The following is a 13,949-nucleotide window of genomic DNA, read 5'->3' as shown; positions in this document are numbered from 1 at the left end:
GAAGGGGAAATGTGCCAGCTCAGAGCTGGTTGTGTTGGGCTCTCCACAATCCAATCTAATGCATGAATTTAGAATGATGAGTTAAAGAAATAAAGACTTTTTATTTGGAAATAAACAGAATGCAGCTGCTGTGCTTGTTTGTTTTGGATAAATGTATCATTCGACATTGTATCTTGTATTTTAAAGGTTACCAAATAGCAATGGTGGCCCAAATTTGTTTTATGATTAACCCTAAATTCACAATTTACCACATGAGCCACTTCCAGATTGCACATTGCCTACAGCACCGTATGTTTGCTAATAAAGGCCCACATTTGTTTTTGCATAGACAGAAGTGCAGCATCATTGCCTGAAGTGAGGCTAGTCCTGTCTGATTGGTTCATATCCTGCTTTCTTATTTTGATGGAAGATGTAGACATATATATAACGAGAGTGGAAACTATACCGATATATAAAAGTACAAACTTTAGTTTCTATTTCATATGAACTTGGAAAGAGAGAACTTTCTCAGCCCACAAGGAAAAGCTTATTTTTTTCAGTTTATCTGAAAAACTGAAAAGCAGCAGTTTCAGAGATGCTGGTTTTGTGCTGGATTGGGAGGAGATACCTGAACATAACTCTGACCTCAATCTCACCCACCACCACCACCATCGCCATCAAGTTACACAACTGCAGTGGGGAAATCATCGCACAACATCAATGTTGAACCCATGTGCGAGCAATTACCTGCATCCAGGTTCCATTATCCAGAATCTAAGCATTGTCATACTTACGTTTATTTTGTCAACATACTTTTGGCCATCTTGTGTATTTGTCAGCAGAGGTAATATTTTAATTTTGGACACATTTATTTGGCATAATGATTTATCTACACACATTTAAAAGTTGTTCAATCCATCACACACACCAAACTGGCAAATTCATATTTAAATAAGGTGTTTTATTATTAATATTGGCAGATAGAACTTCCATATACTGGATCTCAGTGTGAAGATGGGTGAAGAAGACCACGGTCACTGTGGAGTTTGTGTGATGAAGGATATTAAATGCAGAGACTTTGTTCTCTGTAAGTGAGTTGACACTCTGACTGATAACTGATAATCATCATATCATAACGTCCTGATGTCCGCGTATGACTTGATCAATAGAATTACTCCGATATGATCCTCGATAGAGTCCCACTGGCTTTTCTTCCTTCAGTCTATCAGCTCCACTTATCTGGCAGCTGTGTCTGTATTGAACTGGGAGGAGTGGCGTCAGAGCTCATGCAAAACCCCCTCTAATGGGCTGAGTGACACTAACAAGGTTTTGCTGCTGGATGTGGCTGAACTGATGGATATAGTGGACGGAGATGGAGCCCGGTGGTGTCAGGCGTCCCGAGGCCTTCCATCAGAGCAGCAGGCAGATTCCCACAGCGGGAGGAGAAAAGCACTGGTGAACTGGAAGCATGAGGCTCTCACCAGCCTGGACGATGCTGGCTTTCCTCCTGATTCAAGGAGCAGCTCGAGCCTGCACAGGTACAGCTGCCTCTGTTTTACATGATGTGCTTTCAGATATGTATCTGTCAACACGAGCCGTCAGCCGGACGAGGGGCTTCCAACGCTATTTGTCATAGTCATAGAGATTATTATTTTGTGTGACACAGTTTTATTTTAAATGGAATTTATTAATGTACAATATAATTGCAGCCATTTAGGACAAATCTTATAGGTATTACAGTTAAAAAAAAAAAGACTGGATGTTGGACCAACTTAAATAAGAAACCTCATTTGATAACGCACACATTTATTAAGTTTGTTCAAGTTAAATTGAACAAGATACATTGACATATAGATCATTAATTCAACTTAAATGAATGGTGTGTTACCAATTAAAGGGATTTTTTAAGTTGGTCAAACTATTTTCTTTTTCTGGTGATAAGACACAATAAGAAATCTAAGATGTTCTGAAAGTGCTGTTTTTTAATATGACTTACTTTACATTGATTTAGATTAATATAAAGTACGTTTTGAGGTTAAATATGTCTGTGACAATGTAGCTTATAAGTAATTAAATATCTTCAAAACATAGTTTTATCAGATTGATACAGTATTGAAAAACATCCACACAAACACATGCAATCTTTAAAGATTTTTAAGTTTAATCTTTTAATAAAATAGTTATCAACTTGCTTGAATAACAGTAGAAATAACTTGATTATTTCTTCTCAGTTCTTTTATATGACAGTCAGTTCATATTTGGGAGACAATTTGAAGTGTATCTTACAAAGGATGTGAACTATGGAGTTTTTTTAGTTGTGGTTATTTTCTACATAAACATAAATAAATGCATTTAAATATGTTTATTGGCTTCATTTCTCCCGATGAGACAAACACTGAATGTTGGACTTATTTCATACTATTGAAACTATGAATGTTTTGTTGCTTTTCAGTTAAGAGACAGGGCGGCAGCACCGGACGATTTGCCAACGCCAGCCTGGTGCGGCTGTCCGAGTTTCTGAGTGGGGGATACAAGAAAGGAGTGAGACCAGTGAAAGACTGGAGGACGTCCACTATCGTTGCCATAGACCTTATGGTTTACTCTATTCTGAACGTGGTGAGTCCAGTCATCCACTAACCTGCTCCTTAAATGACCAATAAATACAATATGGCATCAACAATATAAAACTGACGACCACGAAAACTATCCATCGTTTGTTTTCCTCAGGATGAGAAGAACCAGGTTCTGACGACGTACGTGTGGTACAGACAAGTAAGAAAAAAAAAATATCTATAATGTCCATTTAGTTTTCTCCGTAAACACGTAAACAGAACCACTTTCATTTGAGGAATTAAAACTCATTCATGTTCTAAGATTCTGCAGCGTTATTGACCTTCAAGATTTGTGTTTGTTTGACAAAATAACACGGACCCTAAAGTCGGGATAAACATCTCTTCACATTCTTAATGTTTTATTTTTCGAGGAGGTGCTTTGCAGATAAAAAAACTCTAATTCATAGAAGTAGTTTTTTAAGTTCCGCCATCAGGCAGGATGAAAACCAAGTGCCATTAATTAATTACTGCATAAAGTTATGATGAGCACACAACAAATGAGTTTCTGCTTTATTTGGCACAAAAGCCTTTTACGCAAATCTCTTCTCAAAACTTTTCACAGGTGGATTTAAAGTGACAATATAAACACATTTCAAAGCGATTCAAGTGAAATAAAAACAATATGGTGGCGGAACATAATTCTTCTCCTGGGAACATTTCAGATACTTTGAAAAGTGACAATTAGAGAAAAATTAGATTGGCTACCTAACATTTGCTTTTTCACATTTAACCAAACTCGGATTACAAATAAAATAAAAACAACAAATTTGTCAAATCAGTTTGAAAAATAAAGTGGGATAATTTATTTCTAAGGTAATGAACAATCAAATATTTTCCTATTTTATTTATCTTTAAAGCTTATTCTAAATAAATCAAATTGTCTTATTTGACTGACTTGTTTCCTCTCTTGAATACTTTAGTCATGGACGGATGAATTCCTGGTCTGGGACCCAGAAGATTTTGATGAAGTCAAACAAGTGTCTCTACCCACTGCTAACGTGTGGGTTCCTGACATCCTCATCAATGAGTTGTAAGAGCTGCTTCTGGCTTTTCTACCTTCACTTGTCCTCATGTCTTCCTCTGGTCCCTCACACACCTTGCTGTCCTCTCTGTCCCCAACCTGCAGCGTGGACGTGGGGAAGTCTCCGGACATTCCTTATGTCTACGTGACACACGATGGACTGGTGCGCAACTACAAACCCATCCAGGTGGTCACAGCCTGCACGCTCAACATCTACAACTTCCCCTTCGACGTGCAGAAGTGCAGCCTCACCTTCCAGAGCTGGCTGCACACCAGTAAGACACCATCATAATATAACCAGTGCAGGATGTCATACAGGTCATTTTCCATTATTCTTATTAATCTGTTTTAAAATCCTTCCAAAGTAAAAGAAAAATAATCCCATCAGACATTACTGGAATGCAGTAGAAATCATTTGGACTTTTCAAACCGTAGATTTTCAATCTTTCAATCCACAAACTCTAATATCTTCATAATCAGCAATATTGTATAAACAGATTTTGGTATAAATTATGGTATAATTCATTTATGTATTGTGAACTAATTGCTAAATCAATTTAATTGAGAATTTTAGATTTTATCGAATTATATTTCATGTTTGATTTTATTTAAAATATATCCCACAGATCAAATTAGGTGTTATTTTGGCCACTGATTTTAATTGTTGCCACTTGACTAATAAGAATACAACTGATAGGACAGGAGACAGTACATTGGTGAACAGTTGAAGTTTATTATTTACATATGTGGTTTTTTTATCTACACAATTCTAGTATAATTGATAAAAATGGACAAACCTACAAAACAAGGCCGACACAAATCTATGCAGGTAAACCTCCAGAGTCAGACCTGCAGGATCTTTAGTCATTATGCAACTTTTAGATGTAATTTAGTTAAACAAAAAAATCTCCCCTCGTTGGATAATAACGTCCAACCCTCTCCTGAACTCCTCTGGTCGAGACTTGAGCAGAACAACTGTTGTGTTCTGTTCACCCGTCCCTCTCCCGTTGAGATGAGCAAGGCGCCGGTCAGAGGGTAACTCCGTCTCACGCTGCTCCCGACATTGTGTTCGATCCGCAGTTGACGACATCAACATCACCCTGATGCGTAGCCCCGAGGAGCTCAGGGAGGACAAGAGCGTCTTCATGAACCAGGGCGAGTGGGAGCTGCTCCACATTCTGTCCAACTACAAGATCTTCAGTGTGGACAATGACGACTACTACGCCGAGATGAAGTTCCACGTGAGTACATGGAACCATAGCAGCTTTTATTGACAACAACACAGACTGTTCGGGAAGATGGAGGAAATGTCCGCTCCCCAAAAAGTGAAGCCAAATGATCTTGATCACCCCTGGTGGCTGGATGCAGTACAGGTCAGAAACCCTTCCTCCTCCATGTTAGTGGATAGGACATAGTCATGAAAAGCTAATAACCAGAGCTGAGAATGAATCATAATTGCGTATGTTAGCCCCCGTTATGCACAACTGGAGGAAGTGGAGGTGTGTCCCTCATGTTTATTTACAGTATATGGTATAATTTTAACAAAACAAATATTATTCTTCTTTACTGTCTTTTTTAATCAGTATGTATAGGTGCTCTACTGCTTTTTCAATTGTCTTGAAAAATAGATTTATTGACTTTAAAATTTATTTTTCAGCCGACAAATAAAACAACAAAAAAATGCTTATTTTCTTACTTTGGTATACAAATATGTTAAGATTGATATCAGTCTCATATTTGTATGTTAATAGACAAAGTTAAGATGTGGTTAGCGTAGCTTAGCATAAAAGCTGAAACCTTGTATTGTCGTCACAATTGATTTCTGGAGAACTCTGGTATCTCCAGAAATGCTCAAAACTATGAACTATGATGGATGATTAGTTGTTGTCTGGCTGATCCATTGATAGATGATGTTGTATGGTGACTCACCTCACTAACTGTGTCTTTCCTTCTGACTTGACTCCAAACTACATTTCCCAGGTGGTGATCCGGCGGCGGCCGCTCTTCTACACCGTGAACCTGCTGCTGCCCAGTATCTTCTTGATGGTGATGGACATCGTTGGTTTCTATCTGCCACCAGACAGCGGAGAGCGGGTCTCCTTCAAGATCACTCTGCTGCTGGGCTACTCCGTCTTCCTCATCATCGTATCAGACACTCTGCCTGCCACCGCCATTGGAACCCCGCTGATAGGTGACTGGGACCTGCTGGTGTTCATCAGCAGTTTAAACTAGGAACAGCATTTCTGAAAAGAGGGCCTACTTTCGTATCAAAGTGTATTTAAACATATGAGCAGCAATTACTCGACGGGTCTAGTGCAAAATGTCGTGCAAATCGGGTGGGTAGTTTTTGTGTAACCTCCCTGGGGAAGGAACGATGTAACCTCCAAAAAGAATCTGGACTGGGACCCAGTGCAAACCATCGAGGCGATTACATCCAGCCCCATCAATTCGTTTAGAATTGAAAAATAATGTTCAATGTTCACGCAAATTTATATTTTCTTTTAACAAATTTCCTTGATCTGATCCTCATCTAACACCTTCTCTCCTCTCTCCTCTCACGTAGGTGTGTACTTCGTGGTGTGCATGGCCCTGCTGGTCATCAGCCTGACGGAAACCGTGCTGATCGTGCGTCTGGTGCACAAGCAGGACCTGCAGCCCCCAGTGCCGCACTGGGTGAAGTACCTGGTGCTGGAAAGAGCCCCGGTGCTGTTTTGCATCCACAAGAAGCACCGCCTCTGCTCCAGGCTGTCGTCACAGGCCTCCGACCTGGAGCACTACAAGGACAACAGCTATGGGACGGGTAAGGTTCAAGTCCCAGGTGGGGGGTTATATCTTGTGCCATGAAAGAAGAGATGTCGTTTAGAACTAGATGCATTACAAACCTCATGGTGGCCCATGTGTGGGGTAGATCTCAATGTTCAGATAGTTCAGCAGTGGACAGTCTGGTTCAAGTCCCCATTTCTCTCACCACGGCTTATCTCTACAGATAGTCCGAGCAGGAAAACTCTCCTTCTAATTGAATTAGTTCCTTTTTATTTAGCGGTAGGGCGAGAGGGACTCACAAGCGTGTTTCTGTCCACAGGCTTACTGCCCCCGACAGGCCCTCTGGTGATCTGATTGGGTTTATGTGTGGGGTAGATGTAATTGGTTAGATAGCTCAGTGGGGGAGATGCCCTCTCTACCGTAGGGAGACTTGTTTCTATTCCCTGTCCTCCTACCACTGATTGGTGGAGACATCCCTGTCTCATTAGTTTGTTTTGGGGTTGGATTAGGGGTTCGGGTTAGGAGTCAGGTTTGAGTTAAGGCATAGCACCTTAAATGAGGGCTAGTGGGGGCACTGGGGGACTAAATGGGTTAGAAACACTTTAAATGTTCCTTATTGAGACCATAGCTGGTTAATTAAAGGGGGTGGGGGCTGGTTAGAAGGACCACCAGCACCAGGGGAGGGTCAGGCCTTCTTGTCTTTAATTATTCAAATTAAATAACAATGATAAAGGGATTTACAGAATTTATCTTTAAGAAAGCGCTGGTATAATTAACTCAGGTGGTATGTAAAAAATACAATATAAATAATACATGAATACATCTTTAAGATAATTAGGTGCTTAAATATTTAATCAATACCCACAACACAAAGACACTGGTTAGGGTTGTTGATGGTTTTCATCCTGATATTTCCTCTTCATGGTTGGAAATGATGAACATTGGCTTTTAAGGTTAGGTAGTTAGATTTCTCTTGCAACACTAATATCAGTATCATTTCTTCATGGGAAGTCAGTCATCTAAAAGAACACTTGACCTTTGCTTTAACCTCTAAAGTTCTTCTTTCTACCTTGATGAAAAACTGCCAGCTTGTAATGAAATGAGTCCTTGTCCCTTCCTGCAGCCCAGTGCCCCCACCACCACCACCACACCTGTGAGATCGGCCAGAGGCTCAGCCAGCACGACAGGGAGGGCGCTCTGCTGGGACTCGGCCTTCCTCCATCCCGGGACCCCACACCCCCCGTCATGGACAACATCCTGCACGAGGTGACCGCCATACGCCACTTCCTGGAGAAGAGGGACAGGTGCCGGGAGGTGGCCAAGGAGTGGCTGCAGGTGGGCTACGTGCTGGACGTGCTGCTCTTCAGGGTCTACCTGGTGGCCGTGGTGGCGTACAGCATCACACTGGGCACACTGTGGTCGGTGTGGCAGGTGGCCTGAGGCTCACGGTGGCGCTCAGTCAGTGGAGCGTGGAATTCAAACAGGTCAGTGTTAGAGGCTCTGGGGCCTGCGTGTGTCGCTCAGTGGATTCAGAGAGTAACTCGCACAGTGATGGAACAGCGACATGGTTCCTGTATTTGTGGCACTATATGCTCCACGTGTTATTAGACATAGAGCCCCGTAGATCTGTAAATGTCATGTTGATGATATTGTTCATGTTTCCACCAACTGGATCTGTTTTATACAGTTTCCTTTTCATGTAGAGAACAAATAAGAGTTGTGGAAAAGAAAGATTCAAATCTGTATCATAGATATATATACAAGGTATTTTACATGTATAATTTACTTGTTGTATATTATTCCCCAGAATTGTAAACAAACAGTTACAATGATTTGTTTATTACAACTTCCATGTAATTAAATGATATAATATTTGTCTGTAAAAAACTACATTGTTCAAACTTTGACAAACATGTGTTAAGGACAAAGACAATGTGGACACATCCAGCTCTGAAGCTTCAGTAGAGAGTAAAACTTAGTTGGGTGGTGTCAACTTCTGAATTATGACACCGCTGTTAGTGCAATATAAATAATTTAAATATGCATTTACTATACATGGATTCATATGTAGAGAAGTTATATCATAAATGCACTACATGTTTATTCAAGGAAACATTGAATTCTGTGTCTTTTTGTGTTTAATGTGGAATTATACCATCACAAAGATTATAGATTTTTTAATTTATTTCATGCCATGGTAAATTATTATTCTGTAAATAACAACACATCTAATCATCTGAAATCTGATCTAATCTTAGATATTGAAAATACTTTTTTTTAAACTGTTTTAAACAGAGTTCAAGTACAGTGTCGTATTTGGGTTTTAACATTATTGTTTCATGTTGTTATAAATTATATATGTATAATTAATTATTGTATGTTTCATGTTCACAAGATTGCATCACATTTTTGTCAGTTGCACAATGATACTTTCCAGTCTCATGTGCAACAGAGCAAAGAGTCTGAAGAAGATATTTCATTAACTTTAATCTGTATTTATATTTTGTTTTAAATTTTGCTTGTACTTCTTGTCATGTGTTTATTTCACATCGCTTTGTTCAAATCTGGTTGTTTTAACGAGCTTTCTGAATAAACTGGACTTGATTTAAGGAGTTGTCTGCTTCACTGTTTTACAAGAATCCAAGAACCACAAGATTCTGTGATGTGAACATAAACTGAACCTGTGTTGCTTTATTTCATTCATTCCACTGCTGATACTCGTTTCTCTGACTGGATAACCCCATGAATAAGCAGGTGTTCCTAATAAACTGCCCGGACAGTGCACTGTAAACGCCACACACCTCAAATAACGCAGTTCACCGTAGCAGCCAGAGGAGGGCGCCATGCACAACAGGATCAGATTTACTTCATCTACTGTGGGAAAGGATTTTAAACATCAAATTTCAGAGATGCTGCCGATTTAGTTTTCTCATTGAAATCCTGTCAAATCATTTTAACAGTGAAAGAACAGGTGAAATTCGTCTGTGATATTTGGTGGAATTCATTTATGTTCTTTTTCACATTGTGCGATAAAAGCAGAATATGAAAAACAAACATGTCATCATAAGAACAGCTAAATTTCTGTATAATCAAAGATCTTATGTAAAATTACAGACCCTCATTTTTCACATTGTCCCATTAACCTTTGCTGTGAATGAATCTCACTGCTGAAAACCTCCATCAGGCAACATATGGTGAAGCTGCTGTGACCTACACTGAGTTAAGTGTCATTATGACTTTGTGCTGCAGTGACATTCTGTCTCAATGAACCAGGAACCGTCCTGTCAGGAGACTCGTGTCTTTCTGTGTGAGTGAGAGAGTGGGACGTCGTCTTCTTCCTGACTCAGACCTCCTCAACATCTGCTGCTCATGAGAACATTCACTCTAATGCACCGAGAGGGAATCAAGAAACAACTCAGATCAGAACGTCCTGTTGACTGATGTTGGGTCTGTAGATTAATGTGTGAGTGTGGAAATCTTTTAATTTAACCAGATTCTCTCAGAAACTGTCCTTGAGGATTATTGATCAGGTGGAAAGACACAGTTTAAAATTACTCAAGTGGCAGAGTCACACATCAGACATCCAGTCTCTAGGGGAAATCCAAGGTTGAGCATTGTGTGGAATGGGGGACACAGGGATTGAACCTCGATTGTCTGGTCAGTGGACAACCCGCTCTACCTGATCTACCTCCTAAGACACAGACAACACCCGTTTAAATATATATAATAGAGTATCAGCCCTTTATAGACATTCACATTCCATCAAATATGTCATATATCAATCATGTTTTTGATGGGATTCTACAGTTGTGTTTCTGTTATTGTTAAAAAAGAAAAAAAATTGATGTTGGAGGGAATAGATTTGTTTACTGTAGATCTGGTTTGGAAAACAATCTGGTTACATAAAGAATCAATAGAACTTCCTTTAAACCTTCCAAAATAATACAGATGAGGATTATCACTTTCAAACGCAAAGGTTGAAATTCAAATCTGGAGAATCCAGACTTTTCGAGTTGTGGGTCAAAGATCAGTCCTGAAACCTCATGTGGCAACACAAAGGCCCCCTCACTGTTCACATTACCATCCCGACAAACCATTCACCAACCGCTGCCCCTTCCTTCCTGAAGACCCCCAAATTAGATCAAAGTCCCATCGAGTCCAACAAACCCACTCGCAGTCGGCCAGTCTCATTTCCTGTTTTCTGTTTCCTGCCAAAATCTAAAAAAACCACAGGAAAATAAATAAAATGAGAATGACCACGAAGCTGGTTATGGGGTTTAATACTCGGGGGTGGCTGGAGAAGTGAACAGGAGGGGGGAGTGGAGAGCCGCCTCATTAGTTTCCAATACGCTGGAGTCGAGATCTGATCCCTGCGAGCCAGAGGGAGGAAATGAGCAGATCTAGTGGTGTTGGATGAGACACTTGTGTTGTGATGTTTATTTGCTGGACGCTCAGACAAACGAGCTTCATTCAGGGGGAAATTACTGCAGAGACTCTGAACTGTGGAGAGTTATTATCTGGTGTGATGGATTTTTAAACTTCAACACTTTAAACAGCCACGTCAGGGCTTATTAGCAAATGAATTATATGAAAAAATATAAATAAAAAACTGGTTATTGTTATCTTCTTATCGTGACTTCCTCTGGAGATGGTGAATTTTCTCAGAAAACTCGTGAAATCAGCAGATTGGAAAGATTTATGGTGTATGTTTTTTTTTGTGGGGGGATTCTGGCTGTAGAGGAAAGGTCACGTCACATTTTTTAAAACATAGATCTGTATTTACAGATCTATGTTTCTTCAATCTTCATTTCTTCTCAAAATTTAAGCCAAAATATCCAGGAGACAGAGGCCGCCATCTTGGAATTGTGACGTCATTTTGAGCCAGAGTGTGTGGCAGTGTTTGTATCTCAGGGAAATTGATTTGCAGCCAGGATACAACATACACAACAAAAACTGTACAAACACACACAAGCATCACAACTACACACTGGTGGACAATCAACAAAAACATCAGAACATGTAGTTTACAGAGTGGTTCCGAGGCTCAGTCACAAACAGTCAAAGCAACGATGACATGAATATCTGAATTTATGAATATATCCCTCGGTTCCTGGAACTGAGGGATTTCACCACGTGTTTACATCATCAAATAACTAATTCCAACATTTACCAGAAAAATAAACATACATGTGTCAAGAACCACCTAAAACGACAGAAACCACATATGACTAAATGTGTTTGACGTATATTTAGTTTTTAGTTTTGCCCGTTCATCAACTGACATGGAGGGTTCATGACCAATACTGGGGCCAGCCACCAGGGGGCAATTCAGACGATTTGGCTTCACTTTTGAGGAGCTGTCATGTCGTCCATCTTTATATACAATCGATTGTCTCGAACCTATGTTACCAACAGTGTTGCCACAGTTACTTTGAAAAAGTAACTTAGTTACTTCACAGATTACTTGATTTTAAAAGTAACTAAATTGGATTACAAGTTACTTTATTAGTTACATTCAGCAGCTGCCGACAACACCCCCGCCGCTTCAACATAAATACGCGTTAATGGCATCACTGGTTACCAAACACCAGCTTATTATGTTAAAGCTGTAATTCCAACACTCTCCAACACCTGGGTCTCTCTCAGTTTCTTTTTCCAGTAGCAGATGTTAAAACGTTTAGTGGTTTGATGTGAGACTGAGTAAAATCCCAAAAATATGCTTAATCAACAGGTAAAGCAACAAAAGACGCAGAGAGGGAGTCGAGACCCAACGACAACCTGGCACATCAGAATCATCCAAACCTTGTTCGGCCTCATCTGTCTCTGAACATTTGGTGTCTCGGCTCGCTTGCGCTCTAATGACAGTCATACGTGTGTGACAACCGAGCTGCAGTGGAACACACGCCATGCATATCTAATGACAGCAGTTATGACCTCTATGGCACAAGAGGCAGCGCAGACAAGAGGCAGTCGGGCTTGAAGTGCTGCAGTCGCTGTCATTAGGAAGCTACCAGTATGAGAAGTGAGGAGCCAGACTCTGCACCTCAGCTGGGATCACTGGTGGAAACACACCTCAGGCTGTGAGCGCAGGAATTCAGCTGGATGATTTTAAACAGTTGTAAAAAGGAGAATTCAAATGTGTTTATGTGGGGAAATTATTATGGTTGTGCATTAGTTTAGATTTTGGGGATGTTTTCGTCCTTAAAGACATGAAGCCACGAACATTACATCAATCAGAAGTACATTGTCTAATTATACACATAATACACATAGTGCATATGTCTTAACAATAGTATCAACAATAATTTGTAGAGAAAAATATCTTATTATTTTAATGGTAGAATTAACTCAAAAGTAAGTGTCTTTAATTTTTCTGGGTTGAATTTGTAGAAAATATAAGTTAATGTTGAAAAGTTTAAAACCAATAAACCTTATTTGTATTAAGTCAAAAAAAAATTGTGTCTAGTTGATTTTCTGGGTGTAGATTTTGAGAAAAAAAAATACAAGGTAATTATATTAACATTCAAGACTTCTAAGTTGTATAAATGATAAACTTGAATTAGTTCAAACTTAATTAAATCTGCTGAACTTAGTTTATCAAATTAATTAATAAATTTCATGAAATATTGTCTAGATTAATTATAAGAATCATTAAGTTCATTCAACATCTTTTTAGTGAGTTTTGAGGATTTTGAGGATTTTTACCTGAGTTTAGGAAAAGAATTTCTGGAAAAGTTGAATTATGTTTTAGACATTATATTAAACTTTGAAAAAGTCATTGAAACTTTCGCTTTTCTACATTTTCTCAGTTTTTAAGTAAGTTCTTGACATAAACTCATTATTTTAGTCATGGTGAGTCTTCATTTTTTCTGGTCTCTTGCAGATGTTAAAAAGTTGGACGGATTAATATTACAGTAATAGATAATATATTATTTATTTATGCTATTATTATATTACAATGTAATATTATTATTATAACATATGCAGTAACTTTTTCGGTCAAAACTAATTTATCTTACAAAGCCAAAGTCAAACAAGATGAAAAAGACAATGTTACCACAGAGGTGTTTGATAGTTTTGGCTTTATTCATCCTGGTATCATTCAGATTCCATATTAGAATCTAAAGTTGTTCAAACTTTTTCCTTTGTAAGCTGAATCAATAAGGTTTTGGCGCAAGTGCAGATTTATGAGTCAATCCAGGACTTTTTTTTATACATTTTGAAACTAATTTATGACAAATTAATTATTTTATTTCTCTGATAATATCAATTTTTTCCTTTTACATTTCTACTATAAGAACTGAACAATTCGGCCTCTTCGAACTGAAATTCTATGGGAGCTAATTATCGATAATGAGTGTAAATAATCTTACAATTACACAGTGAAGTTTGTTATTTAACTAGTAGAATAAAAAGTATTGTTTTATATTAGGATACAGATCACGAATATGCACGTTTTTAGCTGACTACATTTGTTTAGAACGAATCTCGAGAGGGAAAGATGGCTACGACAAACAACATGAAGTCAAGATTTTATTTTTTTCTAACTGCAGATTGAAAGTATACAACTGAAC

The 13,949-nt window shown here is 38.9% G+C and overlaps 1 protein-coding gene across 1 annotated transcript; it reads left to right on the top strand.

Moving 5' to 3' along the window:
* The first annotated feature begins 1,447 nt into the window (after positions 1-1,447).
* htr3a (5-hydroxytryptamine (serotonin) receptor 3A) lies at positions 1,448-7,815 on the top strand. Its single transcript, XM_062406297.1, has 9 exons — positions 1,448-1,517; positions 2,432-2,595; positions 2,707-2,751; positions 3,512-3,621; positions 3,718-3,887; positions 4,693-4,853; positions 5,593-5,803; positions 6,176-6,412; positions 7,499-7,815. Exons 1-9 carry the CDS (start codon positions 1,448-1,450, stop codon positions 7,813-7,815), a joined length of 1,485 nt encoding a protein of 494 aa, XP_062262281.1.
* Positions 7,816-13,949: the final 6,134 nt, after the last annotated feature.

This window comes from Platichthys flesus, chromosome 15 (assembly GCF_949316205.1).
Source record: "Platichthys flesus chromosome 15, fPlaFle2.1, whole genome shotgun sequence".
NCBI lineage: Eukaryota > Metazoa > Chordata > Actinopteri > Pleuronectiformes > Pleuronectidae > Platichthys > Platichthys flesus.
This window is presented reverse-complemented; position numbering and strand designations above follow the sequence as displayed.

Bases quoted from the DNA above. Each gene is read 5' to 3' on its own strand.
- htr3a (XM_062406297.1), top strand. From the start codon at position 1,448: ATGAGGCTCTCACCAGCCTGGACGATGCTGGCTTTCCTCCTGATTCAA. The intron at 3,622-3,717 runs GTAAGAGCTGCT...CCCAACCTGCAG, and splicing joins GACATCCTCATCAATGAGTT to CGTGGACGTGGGGAAGTCTC. The intron at 3,888-4,692 runs GTAAGACACCAT...TTCGATCCGCAG, and splicing joins CCAGAGCTGGCTGCACACCA to TTGACGACATCAACATCACC.